This window comes from Schistocerca serialis, chromosome 10 (assembly GCF_023864345.2).
Source record: "Schistocerca serialis cubense isolate TAMUIC-IGC-003099 chromosome 10, iqSchSeri2.2, whole genome shotgun sequence".
Taxonomy (NCBI): Eukaryota; Metazoa; Arthropoda; class Insecta; order Orthoptera; family Acrididae; genus Schistocerca; species Schistocerca serialis.
The window spans coordinates 164,122,754-164,140,597 of record NC_064647.1 but is presented as its reverse complement, the minus strand read 5'-3'; the positions used below and the strand labels follow the sequence as shown (position 1 = coordinate 164,140,597).

The following is a 17,844-nucleotide window of genomic DNA, read 5'->3' as shown; positions in this document are numbered from 1 at the left end:
GAAATGTGTGGTGGCCCCAGTATTCAAGAGGCAGAGGTCGAACTGAGACAGTAAAGTTTCGTCATCTCTGCCTCGGCCAGTAAGCACAGTGCCACCCCACAAGAGGTTATGGGCATTAAAATCTCTCAGAAGTAGGGAAGGTGTAAGGAGTTATTCAATCAGTGCAGCTAATACATTCAGGGGTACTGCACCATCTCGAGGAAGATATACATTGCAGACAGTTATTTCCTGTGCCACAGCTTCAAGAGGGGTTTGAAGGGGCACAGGTTCACTACATACTGAGTTTAGGACATAAACGCAAACGCCACCTGACACCCTATTACAGTTCCTGTAGTATCCCTAATGGCTGTGGAGGGCAGGGGCCACATTGCCGGGAACCAGATTTCCTGGAGGGCAATGCAGAAAGTGGGTGAAAAGCTTAACAGTTGCCGTAGCTCAGCCAGGTGGTGGAAAAAACCGCCTCAATTCCACCGGAGGATGATGTCATTGTGAGACTGGGAAGACATGGAACATTCAATGGGGCAATAAAATTCTTCAGGGTATCAGACCACATCGTCATAATTTTAAAATGCACCAACGTTTCGGCCAGCGTTGCAGCTAGCCTTCATCAGGGCCTTACGTTAACGTAAGGCCCTGATGAAGGCTAGCTGCAACGCTGGCCGAAACGTTGGCGCATTTTAAAATTATGACGATGCGGTCTGATACCCTGAAGAATTTTATTGAAGAAGACAACGGCCGCGGAAGCCTACGCTTACATTCAATGGGGCAGTTTACGCCTCAGGGAGAGCTTGGTTGTGGAACAGTGCTCAAGTGAGTGGGCCCCGTACCAAATAGGACTAATAGGGGATATTGAATGTATACAGAGAAGAGAAGCATGAATGGTCCCAGGTTTCTCTTTTTTTTTTTTTTTTTTTTTTTTTTTTTTTTTTTTTAGTCCATAGGAGAGTGTCTCAGAGATACTGAACTGGCAGACTCTTTAAGAGAGATGTAAACTATCCTGAGAAATTCTATTAACAAAGCTTCAAATGCAGTCTTTAAATGGTGACCCTAGGAATATACTACAATCCTCTATGTATTGCTCACGTAGGGATTCTGGGGGTAAGATTAGAATAATTACTGCATGCACAGAGGCATTCAAACAATCACTCTCCCCAAGTTCCAAATGTGAATCAAACAGGCAGAAACCATAATAACTGGCACAGTGGAATGTACCCTCTGCCATGCACCTCACAGTGATTTGTAGGTGTAGCTGAAGATGAAGGACACAATTTCTTGTCACCAGTAATGAGACAGGTTAGGAATGGTTGTCGTTATTCATGAGCCAATCGATGAGAAGCAAGCAGAGATTCACATATGGCCAACCACTAATATTTCAGATTTTGGCATAGAGCATGTGGTGTCCACATATCTTATTTTTGAACCTTCGCCATTGCATGCAAATGTTGCATGATGGTGAAATGATCACAGTTCATCACAGCTGCCAGTTCTCACGTGGGTATTGTGGAGGTATGCATTTAAATGATCTACATCAAACCCCGAAGGGCTTCCTGAATGTGGAGAGTCACTAATGTCAAACAATCCTATTTAAAAAGAGAATACCATTTTCTCATTGTGCTCTGTGCAATGGCATTCATCCCCACACATGGTGCAAATATTTCTGGCTACTGCTGTCAGTCATCTACTGAACTGAAATGAAAGATTTTGTTATAAATGTTCCAATTTCTCCACTTGCCACTCCATTTTCTAGCACCCACAACTCCGTTTACGATCTCCAAATGACAAAGTAACAGTAATCTACGGTGAAAAATGACAGTTGATAAATAAAGCCATAGCAACTGGAATATCAACATGTAAAACAAAAACATTAGGAAATTGTGCACCAACCTAATACATGAGCAGTGGAAGCTGTGAGTATTAACTAGTGATGATAAGTCAAGAGATTATGCAAAAGCTAGTTGGTGCTGAAGTGAGCATGCCTGAAGTACAAAGACAATACCACCAAACAGCCAGTTAACTTAATGTTACTGATTTTCCAATAGCACTTTATCAGTTAGGATGTTTTGTGGCCCAGCCTTCGTACTTCAGGCATAGTCACATCTGCACTATCTGGCTTTTGCAGTCATCTGTTGATTTTTCATCACTGGTCCACACTTGCAGCTTCCAGTTCTCATCTACACAGCCTCAACCTGCTACACATTCAAATGTTGGATATATCACTTTTTATGGTTCTTGTAATTCAAATACTATCCAAACTTTGGGAAACCACGTATCTTTAATGACCCAACGTTACATTAATTATACGTATACACCTCAGGATGCAATTAAATCATTGTGAAACCAGTCATACATGATCCTGTAATAAATGAAATATTAACAGCTAATGCAGCTATCAGCAGTTTTTTTAGAACATTTTTATAGTTTTCAAAGTTTTTTTAAAAATTCATATTATGTAAAACTGTGGGTGCCCAAACCATAAAATCATGTGTTCCATTCTTAACAACTAACGTGTTAATGAACTTTTTATTGTGTGATTTATTTTATTTCAAGGTTCCCTAAACTGTAAATGCAGATTGAACCTTTATTACAATTTTAGAGAGAGAGGAGACATAATATGAGGGTTCCCCAGAAAAGAATGCACCACATTTTTTTTTCTTCAAAAATTCTTTATTGAACATAATAAGAGTTACACACACGACTCTATGCCATTCTATGGCCTTCCTCTAGCGGGAAACAAGAAAGCGTATGCCCTGTTGGTTCCAGTCCTTGTCCTGGTGGCAGAGCCAGTGCTTCACTGTGTGAATTACCTTCTCATCCTCAAAATGTCTTCAACAAATGACATACTTTAATGGCCCAAACAACTGAAAGTCCGAGGGGGTTAGTTAGAGCTGTAGGATGCATGTGGTAACACTGTCCAACCCTGTTACATGATGCGTTCAGCAGTCATCAGACTTGTGTGGGGCTGAGCATTAATGTGTTGCACCAAAACATCTCCTGGGTTGCTGTGGCACTGAAGTTGCCAGAAGGGTGCCTTGAGTTTTGTTAATGAGACATATGCTTCTGAATTAATGGTATCACCTCTTGGCATCACATCAGTGAGAATCACACCTTCACAGTCCCAAAACACAGGGATAATGATATTACCAGCAGAAGCAGTTGTATGAATTTTTTCTTCTGTGGCGATTGAAAATGGTGCCATTCCATTGACAGTCATTTTGTTACGGGCTCAAAATGGTGAACAACCCAGGTTTCATCACCTGTCACAATTCGGGGCAAGAAAGCCTCCTCTCAGTTTCAAAACAGGGCAACAAATCAAGACAAATGTTTTTCCTGTGTGATTTGTGATCAGCCAGAATTGGCACACTGTTGTAGATAGTGAAGGAGGATGTATTATTGATGACTAAAGTATCTGTTATGTGTAGCAGTAGTGTTTATTAAAGTTATGGAAAAATGCTACAACTTGTGCACCAATCTAATACATTGTCTGCACCTGCTGCCCATTGGAATTTTAGATGTTTCATTTCTTAACCATCCAATTTCAGTGGTTCTGACAATTTGAACATGATCTGAATGTTGGGTGAATGTGTATGTTTAATGCCCCAGAGTTAAATTGGTTATATGAAGCAATTAAACCATCACAAAACTGGTCATGTATGATCCAGTAATAAAAAAGCTATTAGCCGCTAGTGTGGCTACCAGGAGCTTTTTTTAGATGATTTTAACAATTTTTTTAAAAATAAAATATTTCTATTCCATTAAGAATGATCCCTAAATCTGCAACACACAGAAAGAATACTAACTGTTTGGGATCTCTTTCTTAGAGACATTGCGCGAATGCACTGGCATGCATCCTGACACACTGAGAGTCTGGGTAGGGAAATCATCTTACAGGAGAACATGACTCACCTCCCCACTGTCCTTGCTCATTGCCTTCTCCTCTTCTTCCTCATCCTCTGTTTTCTCAATATTTAATGTGCTAGATGTGGGAAAATCTTCTGAAGGAGAATTTTCCTGAAAAAAGTTAATGGAGAATGCCACATAAGCCATGAGATATGCTACAACAAACTTTCAAGTACAATCACAGAAGTAATTTCCGCACTTTCATTGGTTTCCATCCACCTAACAAATGCCATTGGGGAAGTGACTACAGCTATTTACATGGAACTGTACAAGCATTGTATGGCAAATTTATAAGGTATATTTGGATAAAGAACCGTCATACTACTGTTTGGGGATGTAGTTCAGAGGCACCCTAGTTCTGTACACTTTGCGAAAATCCAGTCTGTGAAGTAAGTAATCAACCATTCTAAAAAAAGTCTTAAAAGTCCAGTAAATGTGCTAGGTTATTGTACAACATGTAACCCAGGCAAAGGTGGCTCATGCAATGCAGTAAGTCAGCAAGACGGGATAACATCCTTAAAGATGTTGCATTTTAGTGCACAATATCTCAAAAACACACTCCACCTACCAAAGTATCATGAAGGGACACTTCCCATGTAATGTAGCATATTAGGACAGCATTAAATGAATAGTACGATTCCACACATAGTGGTGGTTGAGTACTATCATGCAATATTTACATAAAGTTATATGTGTGTGTGCAGAAGGCTGAATAGTAACATCTCTTGCCAACTGTATTAATGAAAATTAGTCAATTTAATACAAATAAAATAGTATTCTGCACCAGCCACTTTTTTATTTTGCCACTATGCATTTCGATGGTTCAAACATTCATCTCCAGGTGAAGAACTGTTTATTTAAATAGCGTTAAATACAGACGTATTTGTTCAGCAGCACACAAAGGGCATTGTAGGTTATGCTGCATCTTTTGAGGGGTGTTAGAGCTGTAAAAAGTCTGATTACTGCTGCCTGTTGTACATCTTTTCCAATGTAAATTATATTCATCCTTGACAATTGAATGGTGTAAACATAATCTACAGTGGATAGGACATACAACATAACATAATATAACCTACACTGCCCTGGGCTTGCTATTGCAAAAAGAAGTGTGTACTTTGCACCAACACCAACTATGTAAACGAACATTTCTTCACCTGAAGATGATGGTGTGAACCATTGAAATGCGTAGTAGCAGAATAAACAAGTGATTGATGCAGAACACTGTTTTATTTGTATTTGTCATGAGCTGCAGACCTCATAATGCTGTCCTTTGCGGACAAAATATTCATTAGTTGACTTAGGATGAAATTAAACCAATTCTGAAAAGTTAAACAAGGTATTGTGCTACAACTCAAAAATGCATTGAACATAGTGTAAACATAAGTCCAGCTTATCCTTTGTGGAGTTAATATGCAGAAAAGTAATAGTAATTGTCACGGAGCCAGTTGTAAAGATACAGGATTCATGTTAGGAACTAAATTTATACTACAATTGTAAAGCAATAATAAAGGAGACTATGTTATTGATTTACATTTAATTAAATTTCGGTATGAAAACTGTGATATTTCAGTGTACTACCTGCATTCGAGACATTGTAATGATCTGTCAAGTTAAACTTCATAATCAGTTTTGTGAAAGTATACAAATTTCAATGGTAAAATCAATTACGTTCTATTTAAGTGTTCTACTTAAGTAATGCATAATGTGACTTTGTAATTGCTGGAACTTACATAACCAGCAATAACAGTAACCAAATTGAGTTAGTATTGCCATAGTTTTAGCACCAGTCTGGTGTCACTTTTTAGGCATGTCAGTTTTATCTATGTTGTGATGCAATAAGCATATCTTAAAAGTATTCTGTGCATTTCAACTAATTTTTGGTGAACTTGTCATATGGGCTGACATTCCATAAACCTAACCCACATTATATAAAATTGAGGAACTGCAATAAACCTAACTTACACAACCCAATAGTATCATCGACAATCAGCAAGTTAAGCCACAACAGGTGGTTAAGTTTTAACCACATGTTTGATAATAACTGAACACAGACCAAAATCCAGTGAAATAATATATTCCAGATTAGAAGGTTACTTATTAGCAAATGTTTGTTGCAGACAATGCCATGAAGGTAGTGATGTAATTTCTGTTGGTAAACACACTGCAGCAAAAAGGAATTTCTCTTCTTGAACACCACACCTCAGAAGTGTCAGTCAGAATGATGAGTGTTGTGCTCCTCAGTAATGCGATAGTCATCCACTGGAAATACAACAGCTCTATATGAAATGCAAAGTGTATCAAAACACAGGCATAAAGTCTGTTTGCACTTTTACATCATATGAGTGCCACCATTTTTACTTTTATTTATTAATATCTTTTTGGAGTGCACTAAATGATAACTCTGCATCCCAGATTAGAGCATGAGGGCTTGGTTGATGATAGAAATGTTTGCACAACAATGTGTCTGTGACCACAAAACTAGATGCAAAGAAAAAAAAATAGATAGATAAATAAAATAAAACAAAACAAAGTGTAGCTATGGAATGGTTATTTCCAAAACAAATATTCTGATTAAAGTGCATAGAGTTTGTCAAGATCCTATTTTGTCACATGTCAAGATATTTGCTGTTATCTACAATATTTGAGAGTAAGTATACGGAACTGCTTAATCACAATGACTACATTGCAGCTACCTATGATTTTGCTGAGGTAGAATTTCAGATTAATCCTTGCCTGCTGACAATGTTTTGAATAGTCTGACCATTGTGTTGTGTGTAATTACTTGGCGTAGCAGTTGAATAGAGCGAGTCAAGTCATAAAAGTTCAGTCCGAACATCTGAACTGGGCGGTCAGGTCGAGATTACCTGTGGGCAGGAACTGTTCAGTTGATGTTGCTGAGCCATTTGTAATACAATTATTTGCAAGCTGTTTGATCATTTTAGAGTTTCAGTGTGAGACGATCAATGTCGTATAATGGCATGTGAAGTCCTAATTAACAGTGAACATTTAAAAGTGTTAGCTCAGAATCATATTTTCGACAAAAAACCATACTTTTCATGATCTGCTAACAAAAACTGCTCTTCACCGTACCCATCATGGTCCATTTCCTTAATTTATCAATCTCTGGAATATCTGTCTCTTTAATTAATGGAGTTGTGGGAGGCAGCTGTATCATCAGTGTAGCACTCACCCAAAGGTCATGCTGTAAGGTCACCTCTGACTCTTTGAGATGTGTTTTGGAAGACTGCTGCTAGGCTGTGTAGCTGTTTATACAATGACAACTTTAAATAATGTTTCAGCTGTGGTGTTTAATACGAAGTCTACTTAGATTCCACTCTTCCCTTAGTGTATTCTCTGCGAACTGCTGCAATTTACATCCACTTCAACATGTCTGCTGTTGTCTCCCTCTACAATTTTCACTCCTCGCAGTCCCCTCTAGCATCAAACTGATGACTCATTGATGCCTCAGGATATGTCCTGTCAACTAATCACTTCCTTTAATGTGGTTGTGCTATTAAGCTTTTTTCTCCCCATATAGATTTAGTACCACTTCTTTATCCCATAGAGCTACACAATCTTCAGCATTCTTCTGTAGCACTAAATTTCAGAGGCTTCTATTCTCTTCCAATCTGAACTATTCATTGCCCACATTTCATTTCCATATAACACAACATTCCGCACAAACACTCTCAAAAAAGACTTCTCATCATCTTATTGGCCTTTTATTCCACCAGCATTAGTTATCTTCTTCACCAAATGTAAAAACTGTTCCACAACTCTTTAGTGTATAATTTCCTGAACTAACTTGGTCAACATCATCCCCATTACCCTAGCTTCACTATTGTTCATGATCATCTTACAGTCTCTTTTCAAAATACTTCATCTCATCTACTCTTCCAAGTTATCTCATTTTCATGTTTTTCAATGCTTAGTACTGCAATCCAGATTCTGTACAGTTTGTCAATGACTTTTTGTTCCTCAGATTTTATCCTCAGCAACTTCAGAGTTTCACAATGCATTCAAATCTACATTGTCAAAATGTTTTTCTAAACCTACAAATGTTGTAACAGTAAGATAGCTCACAAAACAATCTTATTCAGCTGGGAATCCTACAGCTGTTAACACATTCTCAGCCATTATGTTGTGGACAAACAGATTTCAGATTTTCTTGATAAATGTAATATTTTGTCCTGATTTGTGGGGAACTTCTTCAGGGGATAGTGCAAAACATGATCACCTCAGTTCAATGTACACAGTACGTTTATCAAGGAAATCCATGTGACCAGGGCATATTAGTATGGAAAACTCTAATAATTCAATTGATAGCTACTTTGTATACTGACACTAACACCAACTGCAACAATTAAGAAACCCTTGAATCAGTAGATTAAACTTTAACTGTGCTTTAAAGCTTTACATAATGGAGTAACAAAAAACAAATACTGACCAATGGAAACTACAAGCTAGAGTATCGACAATGTAAGAATAGATAGACTGCTGCTCACTGAAAAGTTGACATGTTCAGAGGCAGACAAGCACAACGAAAAGACACTTACATATTAGCACTCAGCCAAAGGCTTCCTCAGAAAAGGAAACACACACAAGCAAGCACACCTCATGCACACATCATGACTGCCATGTGGAGGTGGCAGCCGTGTGCGCATGAGTTGTGCTTGAACTTAGGCATGCCCATTTGTGTGTGTATGTGTGTGTGTGTGTGTGTGTGTGTGTGTGTGTGTGTTTGTGTGTGTGTGTGTGTGCTTGTGTTTCTGTTTGTTGCATTCGTCTGCAACTCAACATGTCATCTTTACAGTGAGTAGCAATCTCTCAATTCCTTGCATTGTTGATGAAAAAGCATAAGCTCTCATTTTTGTTTCCAACTTTCAGGAAGTAAACTACAGCAATAGGATATGTTAATTACCAATTTTTTACTATGAAGACAAGCTGATTAGCAGCATGTATTAGCACTGAATTGTGTATTTGTCAGTTTTTCATTACCTATTATGCTCCTATTATGAGGTTCGCCGATGACATTGTAATTCTCTCAGAGCCAGCAAAGGACTTGGAAGAGCAGTTGAACGGAATGGACAGTGTCTTGAAAGGAGGATATAAGATGAACATCAACAAAATCAAAACGAGGATAATGGAATGTAGTCAAATTAAATCGGATGATGCTGAGGGAATTAGATTAGGAAATGAGACACTTAAAGTAGTAAAGGAGTTTTGCTATTTAGGGAGTAAAATAACTGATGATGGTCGAAGTAGAGAGGATATAAAATGTAGACTGGCAATGGTAAGGAAATCGTTTCTGAAGAAGAGAAATTTGTTAACATCGAATATAGATTTAAGTGTCAGGAAGTCGTTTCTGAAAGTATTTGTATGGAGTGTAGCCATGTATGGAGGTGAAACATGGACGATAACTAGTGTGGACAAGAAGAGAATAGAAGCTTTCAAAATGTGGTGCTACAGAAGAATGCTGAAGATAAGGTGGGTAGATCATGTAACTAATGAGGAGGTATTGAATAGGATTGGGGAGAAGAGAAGTTTGTGGCACAACTTGACTAGAAGAAGGGATCGGTTAGTAGGACATGTTTTGAGGCATCAAGGGATCACAAATTTAGCATTGGAGGGCAGCATGGAGGGTAAAAATCGGAGTCCAAGAGATGAATACACTAAGCAGATTCAGAAGGATGTAGGTTGCAGTAGGTACTGGGAGATGAAGAAGCTTGCACAGGATAGAGTAGCATGGAGACTGCATCAAACCAGTCTCAGGACTGAAGACCACAACAACAACAATTATGCTCCTTCTTAATTACCAATACTGAATGTAAACCCTCTGTACACTATTATCTATCACACTGTCAGACCTGGTGGATTAGGTGTAAAGCACACACCTGGAAACAAAAAGGTTTTGAGACCGAACCAATGTTGGACCATGGCTTTTTTCATCCGCCTTTAACTAGTAATCATCTCTCAATGACGTACAGATTTGCCAGATATGATATGTGGTTCATTCTCTTTCCCCTGTTGGATTATTGGGCTAGGTTAGGGGGCACAAGCTGCTAAAGTGGTGTCCAATCGAAATACTTATCTTTGGTCACTGAGCCAGATGAATTTATGAGTTACATTGCAGTGAGCAACAATGAAACTGTACTAAATCAAAACAACAAGAACATAAGATTTGTACTGGGTGCATGGACACACATCTTAACCATTAACAATTACCGTGAGTGAGTGCCCCCTCCCCCATCTTGGCCCCTGCTCTCTCTCTCTCTCTCTCTCTCTCTCTCTCACACACACACACACACACACACATACACACACACACACACACACACACACACACACACAAAGTAATTTCCAATTAAATTGGAAACTGTTAACATTTATGATATATAGGACCCAGGGGGGTGAAAGCTTACAAGGTGCATCAGACCAGTGTCTGAACTGGAGATACCAATGACACATCTGGCCAGTTAACAAGGAGATTATAGCCCTCAATGAGTGGTCCAATTTTTGCAATTTTTAAAAACTAAAAACTTGCTATCTCCAAGTCACACATCTTGCAGGAAGTAACTCATTTGAAGTTCATAATTACAGTAAATTGTAAATTTGCTTAACCCTCCTAATACCGTGGGGTCTATAATGACCCCAGGCCATAATTTTCTGTAAAATATACCTTATTTCCTGTTCCTAAAAATTATGAAAAATTTGGACTTTTCCTGAATTAAGTAATGGGTTCATTATATATTAATATAACTTTTTGAAAATATTTAGTTTTGCAGAAAATCAAGAGAGAACCACTGAGTACCAATGGGGTGAAATGCGACCACATTTCTCTCTTGCAGTATTATTACCAAATAATTCTGCATTGAATCCATAACTGTTGCTGTATTTCCTTTGTTTTATTCTTGTAAATATTGTTGTAACATGTGATTGTTGCCAATACTTTATAAGCTGATAGTTATTTCTTCCATGCAAGTGGAGACTACTATTGTGTGTGTTACATTTAATGGAAAAGTTTCATCACCTTTCCGAAGACGAAGTGCTTGAAATATTACTGCAGGATAATCCTCTATCTGGAGAATCAAATAGTGATATCAGTGATGTCTCATGCAGTGATGGAGAAATCGACGTCTTAGAAGAGAATAGTCCTCAATCAGACGGAAGTTCAGAAGGAGATTTGGACAGCACATATGTCCCGCCTGAACAGGAAGTAACACATATTTCTGACTGTTATATGTAAGTACACATTGTATTTTGGTAAATGGGCATTAGGGTCTAGCGCCAAGTTATACCCTTTGTATTTTTTATTTTTTTTTTATTTTGTGTAGGTCTAAAAACAAAGAAGAATTGTGGCACAAACACAAGTTGAGAAGAGCTTGTGGAAGAGAAGAGAGATGGAACATAATGCGAGTAAAGCCAGGTCCAGCAAAATTCGCAGTGAAAAATGTAGACTCCATAGAACCAGCTTTTCAGTCGTTTCTTAGGAGAAACATTGGTGATGTAATTCTAAATTGGACTAACAAAGAGGGTAGTCTTGTTTACGGTAGTAAATGGAAACCAGTAGATTCCATTGAACTGAAGTGCTTTATCAGTGTCTTGATCCTAGCAGGTGCTTACAAGTCCTATAATGAAGCAGTTACACATCTGTGGAACAAAGGGGATGGTAGACCCATTTTTAGTGAAGCAATGATTAGAAATCACTTTACGCAAATTTCAAGGTGCATCCGATTTGATGATGCAGATGTGAGACGTCACAACCGTGCTCCTGACAAGCTGGCTCCCATTACATAAACATTTGAAATGCGGGTACACACATTTCAAAAAGCATATGTTCCTCACAGCAACGTAACAATTGATGAAAAACTTGTGGCATTTTGTGGTAGATGTCCATTTCGGCAATATATTCCTTCAAAACCAGGAAAATATGGGTTGAAATTATGGGCTGTATGTGATAGTGCAACGTCTTACGTTCTCAATCTCCAAGTTTACACTGGTTGACAAGTAAATGAACCTCGTGAAGTTGATCAAGGCAAGAGAGTTGCTTTAGATATGGTGAAAGGCTTAGGAAACAGTGGCAGAAATGTAACAACTGACAATTTTTTCACTAGCCTTAGTTTGGTGAGAGAACTTCTGAAAATCAATCTCACACTCTTAGGAACAATTAGAAAAAATAAAGGAGAGCTACCACAAGCTTTCACTCAGACCAAAGGTTGAGTCAGATATTCATCTACTTTTGGATTCCAAGAGCATGCTTCAATTGTTTCATATTGTCCAAAAAAGGGTAAAGTTGTGACTTTGCTCAGTACAATGCATTCAAGGAAGGAAGTGGAGGATCATGAAGAATGCAAGCCAGTAATGATTCTGGATTATAATAAAATAAAATCAGGAGTAGATACCATGGAGAAGCTGGTTAGAATGTAAACTACAAAGAGGATGAGCAGAATGTGGCCAATGGTATTATTTTACGACATGATTGATATCAGCGCACTGAATGCATTTATCATAGGGCTGCATCTTACACCAGACTGGGCAGAAAGGACACACTACAAGAGACAGGCATTTCTCATAGAATTAGGAAAGCAGCTCGTTGGAAGAGAGCCAGACAAAATTATTTCCCCAGTACCTCCATCAACAGTACAGACAAAAAAAAAAAAAAAAGAAAAAGAAAAAAAAAAAGGTATCCATTTTGTATAAGGTCTGAAGATAGAAAATTCACCGTTAAATGTTCAAAATGTGGATGTTCTGTGTGTAAAAATCACTTTGCAATTTATTGCTGTAAGTGTAATGCATCATAAATGTCAATTCAGAATTTAATCAAAAATGTTTGTAGTTTCATGAGAATCGTTTGTAAATTTTACAGAAATAAATAAATTTAAAAAATATGCATTTTAATTTAATGTAATGCCACCGACATCATGTTTTAGATTGCGGAAAAAATAAGGAATGTGATTTTATTCTACCATTATTAAAACTATCTTAATAAAAAATAAATTCTGTTGGGGTCACTAAAGACCCCGATGATACTTAGTGTAACAAAAACTACTTGGTAATAGAAGGATTAAATGCACGACAAGCCTAGAACAACAGAAAGAGCTCAATACTACAAGATTACAGGAGCCACAGTGAACATCTTCGGAGTGTCACATTGTTCATCAAATACCTAGGTGTAATACTACTGACCAAGGAATCACAGATTGTTGATAGTTTCAAAGGGAGCATTAGGCAACTATTGAGGGACACAGGGAAATAGAATAAAATACGAGACAAATCTGTTGCACTGAGAGATGGAATAGTGAAGGCAGAGGTTACAATATGCAAAAAGGCAAGGCCCAGTAAAACTTCTTGGATAACACATGAGATACTGAATTTTATTGATGCACAAGAAAATATAGAAATTCAAAAAATGAAATAAGCAGAATAGAAAACAAGGTACAAAAAATGAGATGACAAGATGTGGAAAATAGCAGAGGAGGGATGACTTGAGGACAAAACACATATGTCTGTGGGAGAGACAGATACCACCTGTTGGAAAATTAAAGAAACCTTTCAAGAAAAGAGAAGGAGTTGTATGAATATCAACAACTCAGATGGCAAATGAGTGCTGTGCAAAGAAGAAGGGCCTGTAAGGTGTAAGGAATATGCCACATGGAGAAAAACAGCATGATTTGCGAAGTAGGTGTAGTAGACTGCAGTAGACTGTAGCAGGTGATACCAAATTTAATAAAATTGTCCAAATAATAGGAAATAGGAAAGACACTGCTATGAAGGTGTGGTTATTGAATGACAGTTAACCACCAACAAGTTGGTGGGTGGCTCTGTGGCTCTTACACTAAAGAGTGTAATTACTAATAAAATTTGCTGAAGGTAATGATTTCAACTGATAAAATTTAAATTCCTATCAATGCTGATTACATCAGATGAGAATATTCTTTGATGTTTACTGGATAAAGCTGGACTATTAAGGTATCTCCACATGATGTCTCTTTGTATTTCTTTATTGGTCCTAAAGAAATACAAATACAAATACAAGACTCCAGCTGCCTGTTGGCTTCTAAATAGTGCACTGATTCCAAGAAGCAATGTGCTTTTATGCATGGACTCCCTTTTATATGGAATTCTGTATGCACAAATGTGCATGCGTGGATGCACTATTGGAAACTTATGTGCATGCACGAAGTTGAACAGAGAAAATGCATTGTTTGGGTGCACCTTTAAATCAACTATGTATGAAGCATCACAATGCAATTAACTTGCTGTGATAATAAACAAGCTCTTGGTGCAGGAAAGAAGCAAAGAGATTCATTTCAATTGGATTACACTACTGTGGTAGTTTTGGAACCACCAGTGCTAATGCTGACAACTTCTGCAACAGCATTACATAATTACTAACTGACAGAAGTCATTTATGGGCTATACAGGGTCATCACTGCACCTGTTAAGACAGTCAGTTGCTCCTAAAAAAGATGATACAGATAATCCTTAAAAGCTCAAGGTTTTACCCTGAATTGAAGTGGCAAGAAGTCTGAGAATGATTTGTAAAATAGTGGCCTTGCAAAAGCCTTTGTTCTCATATACATTCTTGGTTCTGCTTAGTTTTAAGGAGGACCATGGCTCAAAATCCTCAACAGGAACAGAAATGCAAAAATTTTGTATTTTCCACAAATACTGCTGTGAAGTCTTGTGACTATCTTCCCAGTGCTCTTTTAGCAAGTCATTACAAAACACCTGTCTAAGGCATTGATTATGTTTCTTTTATAAATTTTATAATCTGTACACAGTTGCTCAGCATGTCTTACTGTCAATGTTTGACAATTTGTTTCAGGTAAGTTACTTATAAGTAAACTGATAATTGTTAACTGTTATGCAAAGCATCCTACATAATGTCAGAACTTTAACTTTACAGTCAATATAGATACCACAAAGTAATAGGCAAAAAAAGATTGCCAGCCTTAGTTCTCATATATGTGTCTTTGTCAGTCATCATTCTGTGGGTGTTTTAAATTATCATAATGTTCAAATATTTACTTTATAATTGAGATAGATACTGCAAATTAATAAACAATATGGTTTTCAATCTCAGTTCTCAATATCTCTTCATCACTCTTCATTCTATGGGTGTTCATTTAAATGATCATTTTTACAGGAACAGAGAGGGTTGTTAAACACACACTGCATGCATAAGGCAAAATTCTTGGGTCAAAATCTGCTCACACATCCGAACTTGCTAGCTTTTGGACAATCACTCACTCACTCACTCACTCACTCACACACACACACACACACACACACACACACACACACACACACACACACACACACACACACACACACACACACAGGATGAACATTAATAACACTGACAAACTGCACGGACGGATTCCTAACTGGAAATGAAGGAAAAAGGTCCTATGAACATGTGCCAGGAAATGGTTCTGCCTCTCTACCATTTCCATGTGCTTGACCACACACAAACACCATCACTGCTCGTTCCCAACATGAATACCAGACCATTCTGCTGCTTACAGTATACTCCGTCAATCTCACAGCCTGCAATACACAAAGAATGCATGACGAGGTAAAAGGGGCTGTCATTTGTCAGTGCCATCTACTGTGGCAAGAATGCATTTCCAGACCCATGTTCATAATACCTTTTCCCCTCCATTTCCTCAGGAACTTCTCCCTATAGTTTGTCAGTTTTATTAATGTTAACACTGTATAGGTACATATGCCTACCTACACTGGTGCAAGCTGGGCACACAATGTTAGTGCTGCATTTTAGCAGGTGGACTAGGTTTGGATGGGGGTTGTGTTAGTTGGGAGGGAGGGAGGGATGGAGAGGGAGGGAGGGAGGGAGGGAGGGAGGGAGGGAGGGAGGGAGGGAGGGAGGGAGGGAGGAAGGGAGAGAGAGAAAGTAGTGTCTCTGAGGAAGTGCAGTTTGCCAGCCAGGAATGAAGGAAGGAAGGGTGGCAGGTGCACAGGCTAGGTATGTGATGCACAGTTATCAGGGACAGTGGGGTGTGTCATACGCTGAAGGTGATGTGGGGACTTGAATTGGGAGGGAGTGACAGGACGGAGGAAGGGGGAACTGTCAGATAGCAGGTGTGGGCACAATGAGTCACCAGAGATTGAGGCCAGGAGAATTACGGGAGTGAAGGATGTGTTGCGAGGGTAACTCCCATCTATGTAGTTGAGAGAAGCTGATGGTGAAGAGGAGGATCCAGATGGTCCAGGTAAAGAAGCCACTGAAATTGAGCATGTTATCTCCAGCCGTGTGTTGTGCCACCATGTGGTTGACTTGGTTCCTGGTGAAAGTTTGGCAGTGGCTGTTGATTCTGGTGGACAACTGGTTGGTAGTCATACCAATATAAAAAGCTGTGCAATGATAGCACCAGAGATAATACATGAAATGGCTGTTTTCACAGGTGGCCCAGCCTCTGAGGGGATAGGATTAAGGCTATGATAAGATTGGAGAGGAAGTTCTGGGTGGGAGGATTGGACAAGTCTTGCACCTGGGTCTTCCACAGGGATATGATCCATGTGGCAGGAGTTCAGAGCAGCACAGTTTGGACTAGGGTGATGTGTAGGTACCTAGTCCATCCCTGTGCCACTCTCACTCCCTCTCCAAAATGCTTGCCACTAATGGATCATCTCACTGTGGAACACCAAGGTGCAAGACCTACTGAAGTCTGGTTGCAGGCTTATCCTATCTCATCAGAGGCAAAGCCACCTGTGACGGCAGCCATGCTATACCAGCTCTACTGCAAATACTGCACTTTTTTTATGTTGGTATGACTACCAACCAGCTGTTCTCCAACAAACTGTGGCCAAGAAAAAAACTGACCACCCAGTGGCACAACACACAGCTGAGCATATGCTCAATTTCAATGGCTGCTTAACAACCCTGGGTCCTTCCCTCCACCACCAGCTTCTCTGAGCAACAGAGATGGGAGGTATCCTCACAACACATCCTTTGCTCCCGTAATCATCCTAGTCTCAGTCTCCTGTAACCCACTGTCCCCACACCTGTCACCAAACAGTTTCCTCTCCCTCCATCCAATGACATCTGCCCAATTCACGTCGCCATATCACCATCAGTGTGTGTAACTCCCCACTGGCTCTGACAACTGTGCACCATTTGACTACTTGGTGCACCTGCCATCCCTCCCTCCTACAGTCCTAACCGGCAAACCGCTCTCCCTCTGAGCTGCTAGCCACGCATTACAACCCCCCTTTCCTGCCACCCACCTGTCTCCATTTACTCCCCCAACTGGCACAGACCGACCCCCCCCCCCCCCCCCCCCAACCTAATACACCTGCCGAAATGCAGCATTAACAGTGTTCATTGAGCCAGGGCCATGTAAGTGCATGAGCACATGTGTGTGAGCGTGTGCACACTTCCATGTATACTCTAGCTAAAAAGTATTACTTCAAAACCTAACAAGTTTTCTTTCTTTTTTGTGTGTGCCTGTCGACGACTTGACACTTGTGCTTTACAGTGCTTTGTCGCCTTTATACCTGAAGTGCTTACATTTAACAAGAACTTCTCTAGACAATTACTTAATAAATAATTATGATAATGATGCAGAAAAAACTGGGTGACCCAACTGCCTGTACAATGGCTGTATGAATAGTTCTGGGCCTCGCCCAGAGATTGCAGCACTACTCACATGATAGTTTGCCCTCATGTTGGTATGCATGCTAGTAGACTCCACATAAAATTGCAAGTCATTCAAGGTGGCAGCTGACTGTAGGTACATCATTTGAAACAACTATGGTGCATGTAGTGTTAAAAAAGGGAGGGGGGAATCAAGAATTGTGCAATGACTAAATGCTTCATAAAAGAAAGTTTAACATTGACTGAAATTCATTTGCAGCTAGTAAATGTCTATGGTAGCTCTTCACCTTCAGTTTATACCATTGAGGAATGGGTAGCCACACTTA

General features: G+C 39.2%; 2 protein-coding genes across 3 annotated transcripts in view; both read left to right on the top strand.

Annotated features, from left to right (window-relative positions):
• LOC126425076 (uncharacterized) overlaps window positions 1–12,454 on the top strand; it is a 47,758-nt gene extending 35,304 nt beyond the window's left edge. The window contains exons 3-4 of one of the 2 annotated variants that reach the window (XR_007576260.1): window positions 11,017–11,139; window positions 11,232–12,454. Coding sequence is in view for 1 of the 2 variants with exons in the window: in XM_050087987.1 (XP_049943944.1) it covers window positions 10,910–11,139; window positions 11,232–11,694 (693 nt within the window). In the remaining variant the exon portion in view is untranslated. Of the gene's footprint in view, window positions 1–10,458; window positions 11,140–11,231 lie in introns of those variants that run through there. The other variant, XM_050087987.1, reaches the window with a different exon arrangement.
• Window positions 1–17,844, top strand: part of LOC126425077 (gamma-interferon-inducible lysosomal thiol reductase-like) — a 362,141-nt gene that overhangs the window by 109,821 nt on the left and 234,476 nt on the right. The gene's annotated exons all lie outside the window — the stretch shown is intronic.